Source organism: Malus sylvestris, chromosome 3 (genome assembly GCF_916048215.2).
Source record: "Malus sylvestris chromosome 3, drMalSylv7.2, whole genome shotgun sequence".
In the NCBI taxonomy this organism is placed as follows: Eukaryota; Viridiplantae; Streptophyta; class Magnoliopsida; order Rosales; family Rosaceae; genus Malus; species Malus sylvestris.
Genome location: NC_062262.1, coordinates 24,969,209 through 24,982,421, shown reverse-complemented (window position 1 = coordinate 24,982,421; position 13,213 = coordinate 24,969,209). Strand labels below are relative to the sequence as shown.

The 13,213-nt window shown below is 38.4% G+C and overlaps 2 protein-coding genes across 5 annotated transcripts; one reads left to right on the top strand and one right to left on the bottom strand.

Moving 5' to 3' along the window:
• The first annotated feature begins 1,239 nt into the window (after positions 1-1,239).
• On the top strand, positions 1,240-6,971 carry LOC126614435 (probable WRKY transcription factor 20). 2 transcript variants are annotated; one of them, XM_050282105.1, is made up of 7 exons: positions 1,610-1,740; positions 2,030-2,861; positions 3,322-3,486; positions 4,011-4,548; positions 4,643-4,808; positions 4,891-5,049; positions 6,217-6,971. In XM_050282105.1, exons 3-7 carry the CDS (start codon positions 3,364-3,366, stop codon positions 6,704-6,706), a joined length of 1,476 nt encoding a protein of 491 aa, XP_050138062.1. In that variant the 5' UTR covers positions 1,610-1,740; positions 2,030-2,861; positions 3,322-3,363; the 3' UTR covers positions 6,707-6,971. The 2 variants fall into 2 exon arrangements, with proteins under 2 accessions (XP_050138061.1, XP_050138062.1); XM_050282104.1 differs by lacking the exon at positions 2,030-2,861 and having other exon boundaries at positions 1,240-1,740.
• A 1,075-nt stretch (positions 6,972-8,046) lies between these two features.
• Positions 8,047-11,020, bottom strand: LOC126614436 (scarecrow-like protein 21). 3 transcript variants are annotated; one of them, XM_050282106.1, is made up of 2 exons: positions 10,888-11,020; positions 8,047-10,055 (listed from the first exon to the last, which is right to left on the bottom strand). In XM_050282106.1, the coding sequence occupies exon 2, from the start codon at positions 9,847-9,849 to the stop codon at positions 8,236-8,238; it is 1,614 nt and encodes a 537-aa protein (XP_050138063.1). In that variant the 5' UTR covers positions 9,850-10,055; positions 10,888-11,020; the 3' UTR covers positions 8,047-8,235. The 3 variants fall into 3 exon arrangements, with proteins under 3 accessions (XP_050138063.1, XP_050138064.1, XP_050138065.1); XM_050282107.1 differs by having other exon boundaries at positions 10,856-10,982; XM_050282108.1 differs by having other exon boundaries at positions 10,763-10,893.
• Between the last annotated feature and the right edge of the window lie 2,193 nt (positions 11,021-13,213).

The following is a 13,213-nucleotide window of genomic DNA, read 5'->3' as shown; positions in this document are numbered from 1 at the left end:
AGGGGTGGAAATGCTCTAAGACCCCTGCCATATTAGTGAAACTAACAATTCTCTTAACTTAGTTGACAAAATGTGGTAAAGTAGATTTGGAAATTTTTTGCATGATCCGTTACCCCGATACGGAACGATAAGAAAATCATAGGTTTTGGGTCAACTCGTTAACGAGTTGGGTCGTTATTAGGTCGCTTGTTAAGACAACAAGTATGTAACAAAAACAACTTGTTTGCCAGATCTAGACATTTGACATGACAAATTCTTGCATGACCCGTTAAACAACTTTGAATTGACACGCAAATAATAGATTTCAGATCAATCTGTTAACGAGTCAGGTCGTTATCTGGTTACATGTTGAGAACCATTAAGATAATAGATTTGGCACGATACGATCCGTTAAGATAATATGTATGACACGAAACGACATAAAAACGACTCGTTTGCTAGGTCTAGATAAAGTGGGGCAACAAAAAAGCATACATAAGATAATGTAAGATATAATATAGTGTATGAGGCAAAGTGAGATTGTGTAAAAAGTATAGCGACATAACTAAAACTGTTATTTTATATAGGGGTGGGCAAAAGTATAACGACATAACTTCACATTTGGAATGGGCTAAATTTTCAATTTAACCGTTCATTAATATTAGTACCAACTTAGTAATTGATTCCGCTGTTGGACAGACAAAAATAAATTATTACAAACACAAAAAGAAAAATTTATACATGCGTATGTAATTATACTTTGTGTAGAGGAAGCTACATTTTGTGCCACTTAGTACTACGGTCTAGTGGTATTAATCTTCACTTGTAAAAAAACTACATTTTGCCACTTCAATTTTGCTATTTAAGGTAAGGAATTTAATCATAATCTATGTTTTTGACTCAAATAAATGGAGGTTTGTTACATAAATTCTCATATTTGAGATCTTCTATTCTCTTTTTCTACATTAGTGTTTTGTTTTGGTCTTGACTCAAAACCAATGCTTGCACTTACGACTGAAATATCAAATATGGTTCCAAATACTGAGCCTCTAAATTAGGTTTTCTGGATAAGGGTCCCTACTCCAACTTGGAAACCACTTTATTTGATCCAACTCAATGCAATCTTAGATTTGGATAATGATATTTCTACAAATAGATACTAGCATTCGAACTTGAGTGCTGGAATGGCACATCACTATTTTCTTAAGAAGTGTAGTATCGAATCCTAGCTTAGCATTGATCTGGATTACGTTGACTCTTTGCTTATGATCAACTGATATAACTCGCGTTTACACAAAAAATCACAATTTAGTTTACTCTTGCACGATTTTTACTCGGTACGCAGAAGAATACAGATCCAATGCAACAAGTCAACCTGCGTCTCTCTCTCTCTCTCCGTGACAAAACATTCCGAATTACCATTTTACCCTTCCCTGCTCTTGCCCTGTTCTGAACAAAAACGAACCCAGTAGTCCCCTCTTCCTTTGACTCCATCACACCACACGCTAACCCACCAGCCCTCCAATGGACGCGACCGCACTCGACCACCCTTCCGGACCCTCCGATGACGTCGATCCGGGTGATTTCCACCCCAGCTCCGAGCCGGCCTTTTACTCTTCTGCTGCTGCTTCCTGTGGGGCCAAGTACAAGCTCATGTCCCCGGCCAAGCTTCCGATCTCGAGGTCCCCCTGCCTCACTATCCCTCCCGGCCTCAGTCCGACGTCGTTTCTCGAGTCCCCTGTCCTCCTCTCCAACATGAAGGTTCGTCCGCTTCGACGTCGTTTTCCGATCCTCTTAATCTTTTTTTTTTTAATTTCAATTAAATTAGCAAAAAGCAAATGCTCTTTTGAATCTTAGGTCGCGTTTGGCTGCTTAATTTCTTCTCTTTAGTTATTAATTTTTGAATTAAATGTAAGACTCTGTTTGGTTGCTGGGAAAATGAATAGGTAGGGACTCAAGTGTTGAAGTTATTTTACTGCCTTAGCCGCTGAGCTTCTGATTTGGGAGTGAGAAAGTTTCGATTTTGAACTTTTTCTTGGCCATTTTCTAGGTAACCAAACAATGGGTAGATAAGGGAAATGGGTTTGACGGCCTGAGACTTTACCACGTGGTATATATGCGATAGTGGGGAATTTGGAGGACTTAAAACTGATGTGATGTTGATGATGAGTGAGCTAGAGATGCTCCTTCTTTCAGAAAAAATTGAAAATTCCAATTACTATTTTCGTTTATTTTGTTGCATTACAGCGTAAGCTAAGAAGATGATGTGATGTTGAGTGAGCTAAGAAGATGCTCCTTCTTTCACTGCGAATGCTTGATTTTATTTATATTATGCCAATGGCAGTGAGATTTTATATGTGGGTGCTTCAGATGGGACCCCGAGATTCTGATGCTTTGTTGCTGTTTAAGAGTAATGTAATGGTAGTATTGGCCTATTGGGGTCTTTTCTCTTTATGCCCGTATAGATTGTTCGAAAGCAATTGCTTTCGGGAGTAATGGGGCTTTCACTTACAAGTCTATGAACTTTGTTGTTCTTTATTACTATTGACAGTGTTGTATTTTCACATAATGAATCTTTCTTCTCTTCTTTTTTGCTTTGTTGGTGGGTTCTAGCCTTTCTGCTTGTCGTTGTTTACCGTTGGCAGTGGATGCAAGCATGACAAAAACGTTTCTATTTGTGTATGTAGAATAAGGAATAAATGCATCAGCAAGGAGGTATAGGGAGTCTAGAGAGATTGTGGGTAAAGGCTGTGGGTAAAGGTGCTGTTAAAAGTTGTGATTGGCATGTGTTTTTATAGAGGTTATGACCCTCCATTGTTCTAATTGTGATTGGAGATGACATTTTTTGTTCGAAGCTTATTGCTATAACTTCAATTATCTGGGTAATCGGTCTAAATAATCGCTCTTTCATTTTCAGTGGATTTATCTTCCTTAATAGTATTTGTTTCATTTTTGCTGGTAATGGACAAGCTTGTTAGAATATTTTGGTAATCTATGTTGGATGCTCAAATTCCATCTCTGTTAAGAGATGCCAATCACGACCATGCCCAAGTGATTCTCGGAGTTTCCTGTTATTGGACAGATATGTAACAGCATGCCAAAGTACTGCCAAATTCTTTCCATCAAATTAAAAGGGCTTTAAAGTTGCAGGGATAGCTCATGGGGCTACATTTTCTTGTCAAGTTTCCTTATAGCTTTTGTTTCATGAAGAGTCTTATTTTCTCCCACTCTAGTTTTACAAGATTTTCCTTTTCTCTACATGCCTCGTTGCTTGATTAAAAGGTATCTGGACCAGGAATTGTGTGACATATTTCTTGATTTCTACTTTTTCTGGTCTTGCAGGCAGAACCTTCCCCAACTACTGGGTCCTTTTTGAAGCCTCAAATGTTGTACGGATCTCTGAGTTCTACTACATACTCAGCAACCACAGTTTGCTCGGATTTCAATACCTCGGATGAAAGAAATTCTGGAAGCTTCGAGTTTAAGCCCCATGCTAGATCAAATATGGTAATTTGTATGGATTAGTGGTCCATTATTCTTTCATTAGTTGCGTCCTTGACTGATATGTTTTATCTATGTGAGGAAAGATACTAATTAAATGGTGGCCTCGATCCTAAGTTTAGCTGATTGGTCTTTGGCCAATTTTGTGCTCTAGCTTAAACTTGCAATCAGTGGATGTCTGCTTGACGCTACAAAATCTTATAAGATCCAATTCTGAAGATTAACTGATTTATTTAGTCTCTTACCATTATTGTTTCATTGCTTTTCTGTCTATCAAGTGCTGTAGGATGAGTAATTAAATTTGTTAGTGTGAAATATACTTTATTTGGTTTTTTTTTCGATATTGTTTCTTAAAGATGCTTTATAAGAAACAATGTTTTCTAGTGATAGACTCTCGTCGAGATGGACTGTCATATTTCTTTCTAAATTGTAGAACAATGATATATCTTCATTCAAGTTCTTTATATATCTGCAAGTGTGCCAAAATGGTTGTAGAATACTGGTTGCCTAATGCTTTACAATTATTCAAGGTTACTACAGATTATAACCACTATAGGAATGAGCAGCCTGTGCAAGTCCCAGGTCAAGCTGAGCCTCAATCACATGCGTCACCAACTTTGGCTAAAAATGAGATGGCAGTCTCTTCAAATGAATTGAGTTTATCTGCACCTGTTCACACTGGAGGAGCTAGTGCACCCGTGGAAGATGATTCGGGTGACTTAACACAGAGGGAACATCCACATCCTGGGGTCCAAACATCTCAGGGTGATAACAAAGGAAATGGGCCTTCAGTAATATCCTCTGATGATGGGTATAACTGGCGAAAATATGGACAAAAGCATGTTAAAGGAAGTGAATTTCCTCGCAGTTATTACAAATGTACCCATCCTAATTGTGAAGTGAAGAAGCTATTTGAGCGATCTCATGATGGACAGATAACAGAGATTATCTACAAGGGTACACATGATCATCCTAAGCCTCAACCAAGTCGACGATATAATACTGGTGCTATGATGCCTGCTCAAGAAGAAAGATCTGACAAGGCTTCATCATTGACTGGTCAAGATGGTAAGCGTCAGAGTAATTCTCATAAGCTATTTAATGAATAAACTAATGTTCTTCTATCATCTCTTCTAATTTTGTTTTTCTTCTCTAATTGTAGACAAACCATCCAGTATTTATGGGCAAATGTCTAGTAACAATGAGCCAAACAGTACTCCTGAGCTCTCTCCTGTCACAGGCAATGATGATAGTGTAGAAGGCACAGGCTCACTGTCAAATAGGTTGCCAGATGAGGTTGATGAGGATGACCAATTCTCAAAAAGGAGGTATAAATATTCAAGAAATGCTTATGTTTTTCTAGTGTTGTTCATTTTCCCTAACTAACAAGGTGTCAAATTTGTTGAGCAGGAGGATGGATGTGGGTAGCATTGATGTCACACCGATTGTTAAGCCTATCCGAGAACCACGAGTTGTTGTTCAGACTCTCAGTGAGGTTGATATATTAGATGATGGATACCGCTGGCGCAAATATGGTCAGAAAGTGGTGAGGGGAAATCCTAATCCAAGGTATGGCTAGGCTACTTCTCACTGATTTTCATCTGTTTCAACATGTAGCATCAGTGCTGATTTGATAACTTTGTGAGTACTCATAAAGTAGTTGGGCTTTCTTCTGTTATGGTTAATGGACTGAAAACTAAGGTAGGAGGGAACAATAACATTCATGCAAAAAGTAAAGCCCAATGTCTCTGCTACGGCAGCTGTTGTTCGAACCATCATGATCTTGTATGGATGGCCTATGACAGTTCGCCCCCCCCCCAAAACCCTCTTCTGGCCGTATCATGCTCCAGGAAGAAATTTGGATAATTTTCTTAAATCTAGTATAAAGCACTGGGTCTGACAGTTGATGTCTTTAGAGATTAATCGTGCAGGAAAATATGCAATTATTTGTTGGTACTTTTACAGTTCTTCCCAATTAGTTTAACCGAAACTTGCCTTTATCTCCCCAGCCACTTCCCCCTTTTTCGTCTATGAAATTAAATAGTTTAACTGAGACTCTGCTTTTTAAAGTGAATATTCAGAAAGAAGTCTTGAACAATGGTACCTTCACCAAGATTGTCGTGGTACTTTTGAATATTGCTCAATTGGCCCAAAGCTTGACTTCAGTAATTGTGTAAAGGGTCTATCAAAAATCTTCTTGAAGAAGCAAGGAATAAAACAATAATTCTAGATCTCTTCCCAAAATTGAACTAGCCTATAACTTTTAACCACAGATGTAACCTCCAGCATTTTAGAGAAACCTCAAGCATGCTTGTCTACTAATTAGCTGCATGCTGTATTTGTCATCGTATATGTATAAATCACAATGGTGGTTCTGAATAATTAGGAAGTGTTTCTATTTCCACCCTGCACTTTTTCTTTTTGTTTTAAATAGAAAAACACAACTTGCAATACCCCGAATATTCCAAAGAACTTACTCTCTGTTTATTTGTGTTTTTTTTTTTTGTTGTCTTTTTTTGCCTTTTTAGGTAATTGACATCATGGTTAACTTCAATTACAAATCGGATTAAGAACATACCACAAATATATAAAATGGGGTGATAATAGAAGCACTCATAACTAGGTACTACCTTTAATTTAAAGTAAGTGTATGAACTCCTATATGGCTCGACTCTTTGTTAACTGCAATTCCCAAAAGATTTATGTGGTTTCTCATCGTTCTCATGTGTTATGCAGGAGCTATTACAAGTGCACCAATGCTGGATGCCCTGTTAGAAAACATGTGGAGAGGGCATCGCATGATCCAAAAGCAGTTATAACTACATATGAAGGGAAACATAATCATGACGTCCCTACTGCAAAGTCTAGTAGCCATGACACTTCAGGACCAACAACTGTGAATGTCCCGTCGAGAATTAGACCAGAAGAAAGTGACACCATAAGCCTTGATCTTGGTGTTGGAATGACCTCTGGTGGCGAAATTAGAACCAACGAGCACCTGCAACTGCACTCTGATCTTGTGGAACGGCAATCTCACACTAATTCCAATTTCAGGTTTGCTCAAAATACCCCTGTTTCGACATACTATGGTGTTCTTAATGGTGGCATGAATCAGTATGGATCTAGGGAAAACCCAAGTGAATCACGCAGCATCGAAATTCTACCTTTGAATCATTCCTCGTACCCATATCCACAGAACATGGGAAGAGTACTAACAGGTCCGTGAAATTTCTTACGATGAAGCCAACAGAAATAAGCTGCTTCTCCCCTTCTTTTGGCACAGGCGAAGGTCAAAAGGGCATCTCAGTTTCAGACCGAAAAATAAAAACAAAGGTATGTCTATTTCAAAGAAAGAGGTATTATAATTAGGTGCCTGCTACAAAAAGCCTTCTCTGTCCAAGAAATGTATTTGTAACATTAACTTGTAAGGGAATACTAGCATGTACAAATACGAATCAATATTAATATTATATTCAGAGTCTTTGACACCATGTGTTGTAATTCAAATGCTTAAAATGTTCAATTATTTCAAGAAAATTTTGTTTCTTTTCGCTTTTATGACGGGATTTTAAAAGTATAATTGGTACTCACCGAGCTGCTGCTTTAGAGCCTTAAGTTTGCTCGGCATGGTGATTCCTATTGCTAATGCTTGAGCAGAGGTGGATGCCGGAGCACGTTGCAGTCTGCTGTCATTTGTGTCCGAAAATGGTGAAACTGTCTGTTGCTGCCGTAGATGATTAAGTTTTCATAAATGTAGATGCAAGAAGTATAATGCATCGTAAAATGACGGAGTCGAAGATAAGTTGTGGGGATGCCCTCCCGTAATTAATGGTCCGAGTGTTGTATTCAGTCAGGATTTTAAATGAGTTTGTGAAAGTCTTAGGTAATCATCAGGAATCAAGAGGAGTTCATAAAAAGCAATAAAAATCATATTCGATTAAGATTTTAAAGAAGTTTACAAAAGTCTATATGTATTACAAAAATCATTGATTTTAAAGGATTTCTAAAAGTGATAGATTTTACCGGATTAAGGGATTATGAATAAGTGTGACTATTTAATAAAAAAGAAATGAAAAGGATTTGGACTAACGAAGGTCCCTCTTTAATGTATGTGGAAATTTAGGAATTCGCAAGTCAATATAAGATAAGGTTATATCTCCCACAAGGAAACGATGGGCCGAAGCAACATTTCAAGCAGCATCAAAACCGTCCTGAGGGTGTGGAACTCCATAGAAACGCTTGAGAAGCATAGAGAAATGATGAAGATATCCAAAGAGAGAATTTACGAGGCATCTAAGTAGCACGGTAGATGGAAACGAGCTGTTGAGATTGTATGGTAACGGCACAACAATGGCCTGTCGCAATGGGGAATTGAAGCGAGTATCCGAGCTCTGTAAGTTCCGAGCTAATTCAATCATACTTTGACACAGAATGTAGAGTGAAGAATGACATTCAATTGAGTACAAGTAGCGAGGACTTCAGCAACGACACCAGTTCCATCGCAAGGAGGAAGAACGTAAATAGGGCTGTAATGGTTTGCAGGACAATTGCAGGGAGAAATGTTGATGCATACGAAAAAGGCTCATTTATTTCCGCTAAAGCATATAACCCTTGCAACATAACATAACTATCACGCTGCAGAAGATAACTTATCCGAACGAGAATAAAAAAAAGAAACACAGAGGAGTTCAAACGAGAGCAGAAGATAACTTAGGGTTCAATACATGACCAAGAAACACAAATTTTCAAGTGCTTTTACCTCCATGCACAAGAGGCAACCAGTGGTTTATTCATCCAGCCGAGATATAAAGCTCCGTCTATCTCTTCAAGCGTATACTTCTCAGAATAACTCTGCAGTAAAGTCTTGATTGTTGCATTTACGAAGGAGCTCAGTTGATAAGGCGAAAACCCAGCCATAATGAATCGTGACCTCCACTTACTGAGAGGCTCATAACGTTCTACCCTTTCCGCCCCCTCACAAGCTATAATGTTAACAATTTCTCGTGCCAGACAGTGCTGCTCGACATTGATCCGCTCCCTATGCTCCCTTGGCAGAGCTACATCAATTGAATCAAATACAGCCCTAAAATAGCTTAGCGTGTCAATGAAACGGGGAAGGAAAGGGGCTGTGTTGGTGTTTGATTCTTGTTCAACAAGAGTCGCCACCTTGGGTGACAAACTCTTAGCAAGCCTCAACAACCGGTCCCTGTGATTATGACTACTCACACTTTCATCCGGCATGTGGTGCAGCATGAAGGCAAAATTCACTGCAATAGCCTCGCCAGGTCGAATCTCAAGGTCCTCAAGTTGAACCTCGGAACCAAAAATTCCAGCAGCATGGAACTCAAAGGGTACCTTACATGACTCCGCAAGCCTTGACAACCTCTGTCCCACAACACCAAGCCCCCCTCCCCGAACATAAGCTGATGCGGAATCATCTATGCCCGTGATCCTAATCTGTGGGGGTCCTCCTGGCCGAGTAGCTAAAGCCTGGATTAAAGTAATCCACTGAGTACCTTGAGCTACCTGAAAATCAATTATATGAACTCTACTTTCATCTTTCATAGCTTCTGCAATCGCCCCATTTGCTGACATATATCCGAACTTGAAATATGGGCAGACTTCATAGAGTATGTGCATGTACGAGAGGAGTTCAGCACTGGCAGGCTCCTTGCATCTTAGGGATGCACAGATAGAACTCCCCGACGAGGCCAACCTTGCAATAAGACCTTCCAAAATGTAAGCTCCTAAACGTTGGATTGGCTCACCTGAAACTGACACCATCTGACGTAGGATTGAGATCAACCATTCAGTCGTTGACATATCATTGTTTGCCAATGCTTTTGCACATGCGCAAAGCACTTCTGTCAAGTCACCTCTGGAGATCATCAACATCATCTGTTCCCGGTCTTCTGCTTCTGAATAATTTTGATTCGGCCCCCCCTCATCTATGATGTCGTACACGTCAAAGGCATCTGAATCATTTCCCAGCAAAGCATTTTCCAGTTCCCTCATTTTGTGACTCAGGTCATCCGTATCATTTGACATGCACGATTGGTTGACAGGAGAGCCACCAGACTGGTAGGAATGCAAATCTGGATGTGAAGCTGGACTTCCATTTCCTGAGAAATTTAAACTTGATGCAGAACTGCGACCAGGGTAGGCACTGGTTCCCGAGGATGACTCAAGGCTGCAGTGCTGTTCAAATCTTTGAACTGAAAGCTTAGTTCCTTGGACAACCTCATCAGAGGATGCTTGATGGTCAGCATTCTGGAAGGAAGGCCAACAATAAGACTCCGGCTCTTCCACAGGCTGTTCTCCGAACGGATGAGAAACATTCGGGATTACATGCTTGTAAGATTCTTGCATTTTCAGGATAGCCAATTCGTTTGATTGATCATAACCAAATGAAATGCTATTGAGCTTTTCTGGCACAAAATTTCTCAAATTAACTGACAACTCTTGTTATTTTAAGACTGAACCTTGACCACATCATAACATCCATCATAACCATCTTGGAAACGTTTGTCCAAACTCTGGTAGGAAACGGTGGCACATTAAAGAGAGTGCATACTCTGCAGAAAACGGTAACAAGACAGTAAGTGTTATCAAGACGAACAAAGATATTATATTTCAAAGATCCTAGTGAAAAGTATTGAAGCAATCTCTTTGAGATGCCCACACGCTCTAGCTAATGTTGTTAAAATAATTTTTATCTTCGAGGCGTTTTAGCATAAACTGTAAAGTCGAAAAGGAGGACAATCCTATAGATATATGGGAATCGAGCGCATAATTTTCAGCTCAATCATTGCAGTAGCTTCATAACTCTCAGTTTATATTAAGAACATGTTCAGAATAATCTGAAACTTCATTTCTGGTTTGAACAAAAAATCAAGACCTTGGATTTAACCTTAGAATTATGAAACCATCGCCATATCTTTATTCAAACAAAAACAGAAAACAAGTTCAAACCAAAAGGGTTTCTCCTTTTTCCTGCATTTGTGGGAGCCAAAAGATCCCACTCCTCACCACAACTCAACAGCCAACCTACGAACCACCTTTAATGAAAACCTGCAGACCTCGGCTTCACCAAGTTGGTTAGAACAGCGTGGTTCTCCTTATGCACGCAAATTCAAATCCCACTCCCCCAAGTTTACATGAATTTAGCGTAAAATATCATATCGTTTGTTAAATAAAAGATTAGCCGAGACGAAATACTACCTCTCACTATCACAACACAAGTTCATGCTTGAAATAACAAATTCAAAGCTACTAAACTTACCACCAAGTTATCACCTTCATCAAATAATCTAATTTGAAGAACAATAAAATAAAATAAAATAAAGAAATTAAAAGTATGAGATTTGGTGATAACCCGTTTGAGTTTCTGATGGGTTTTTGACAGACCTTAAGATGTGGTGTGAGGTTGATGATCACCCTTGAGCTTCAGTTTTCGTGTTCTTCTTTGCTTCTGAGCTCATATGTAAAGATCCAAAGTCTGTTGGTAAAACATCACCTCCCCACCTAATTTGCGTCTTATAGCACTGCTTATCTAACAAAAAACCCCATTCTTTTCGTGAATTACACTGCTGCCACTGACAATACGTTAGCGCGTAAGACAAGGATTGTCCACTTCCGACCCGCGTGATTGTATGGTTACGGTTAAACTTTATATTACTATTTATTTTTATCTTATTATCTTTATAAAAAAATAATATAAAATGTTGACGTAATTCAACTATAACCACACAAAACAAGAAGATACGGAAGAGCACTGGAAGTAAGAGGGCAGACAATCCTTGTCTGTACAACAAACCCATTATTTCCTTTATATCTCGTTTTCATACCTTCATTATCCTTTATATTTTTTGAGAAAGAAAAGTTCAAAGGGCGAAAGAGAGGCAGCCCTGTTTTAGGAACATGGCATATTATGTCTTTTTGAGGACTCCAAGGAGGGATTTTAATCTTTTTTATTATGATTTTTGCAGATCTCTCACTCTAGGAATTGTATTATAGTACCTAGTCAAGGTTGACTTGTGATATGAGAGTCTACTTATGAAAAATTAATAAAATATTGGACGATGAATTTTGCAATCATTTTTGTTGAGAATATTAATCTTACATTAGAGAAAAAATGGACATTATATAAGTTTACAAGTAATTGAGTTACTCTCTATATTACCATTTGAGTTTATGATGTAACTTCGACTTCGTCACTATATCACAACAAGTTTAATCTGCTTCCCTTCGGGTTTAATCTGCTTTGGTTGGTATAAGTTTCTTGGTTTGTCTTGTTTTAGTTCGGGAAAGTTCTTTTATTTTTATTTTTTCTGTCTCCAGCTCCGATTAGGTTTGTGTTTGTTAGACCTAGTTTTTTTTATTTTTTTATATTTTTTGGAAATTAAGGGTTGGATAACCATGAAGCATCTGATGAACCCCCGAATCTGTTCTGCGTCGGAGTCAACTCACCATCTGAATCGTTTAACTACGACCTGCATCTGCACAAACCCACTGCTGCAATTCATTCATCCTCGCCGCCACGTTCACTTGCGCAACTCCGTCTGCCTGCACAATCCACTCCTAATTTGCAATTTAACCACTTGTACCTGCATTCCCATGATGTGACAAATCGCAACGTCTGCACCACTGCCACCCTCCCTACACACAACCTGTTGCTCACATTGTACAGGAGCAGGTTGTCTATATGTGAAGGTTAATGGCTACAAATGTTTCACGTCATTCGGTTTTTGTTGTCTACGTACTAGGTTTAAAAATTTACCACATGAGGGGTGTGTTGAGAGTATTAATCCCACATCAAAGATAGCAGCAACCTTCCATATATTTATAAGTAATTGAGCTACCTACCATATTGGCAATAAATTTTATGTTCGAACTTCAACTTCATTCAATTCATGGTTATCCTTTTCCATCGGATTGATAGACATAGTTATCCTTGTAAGTAATTGAATTATGTGCTTCTATTTTTACTTAGTACTACGGCTTAGTGGTATTCCGTTTCACTTGGAAGTGAGAGGTCCTAAGTTCGATTCTCGCTAAAGGCGAAGTTAAACCACATTATTATGGTAAGCCCATTTTAAGGCCCGCTCCTCTACCCCGGCCCTTAGTGTAAATACTATCGTTTGTTAAAAAATAAAAAAATAAAAAAAATATGTGCTTCAATTAGTCATGCTTACAGTAAGAATTTTATAAACTAAAGCCCAAAGACAAAGGGAGTAATCATGTTGTTTAACTTGAATTTACAAGAAGAAAAATGATCAACGCAGACTTTTTTTTTATTTTTACACATTTTTGTTTAATCATGTTCAATCTTTTCGTTTGATTTATTCAAATTTGATAGTAAAAAAAAATAAAAGGTGTGATCGTGTGAGAGATGCTAAAAAGTGTGTGTTTAGCTTCCTACAATAAAAAAATAAAATAAAAAAGATTATTTCAAGGTAATTTTGAGTCTTTTCTAGTGAGTATTTTAATTTTTGTTGGTGTGTTACCGAGTCCTCTTTGGTCTTATTTATAGTTGGTATCTTTGTTAATGGTGTTGAGCACAAAATTCACATTGTTATGAACACTAGTTGGTTAGTTCCTATTTGGAGTCGGCTATGCTCATTGTCGATGAGTGTCCTATTCATTATATTGCAGGTTTTATGTGTAGAATTTCTCATATGCCATTTATTAGGAATAAAGTTCATTTGCCTTTGGAATGCCATTTGAGTCTTCA

Coding starts and splice junctions, on each gene's coding strand:
- LOC126614435 (XM_050282104.1), top strand. CDS start 1,504: ATGGACGCGACCGCACTCGACCACCCTTCCGGACCCTCCGATGACGTC. Junction 4,549..4,642: donor ATCATTGACTGGTCAAGATG/GTAAGCGTCAGA, acceptor CTCTAATTGTAG/ACAAACCATCCAGTATTTAT. Junction 5,050..6,216: donor AGGGGAAATCCTAATCCAAG/GTATGGCTAGGC, acceptor TGTGTTATGCAG/GAGCTATTACAAGTGCACCA.
- LOC126614436 (XM_050282106.1), bottom strand. CDS start 9,849: ATGCAAGAATCTTACAAGCATGTAATCCCGAATGTTTCTCATCCGTTC.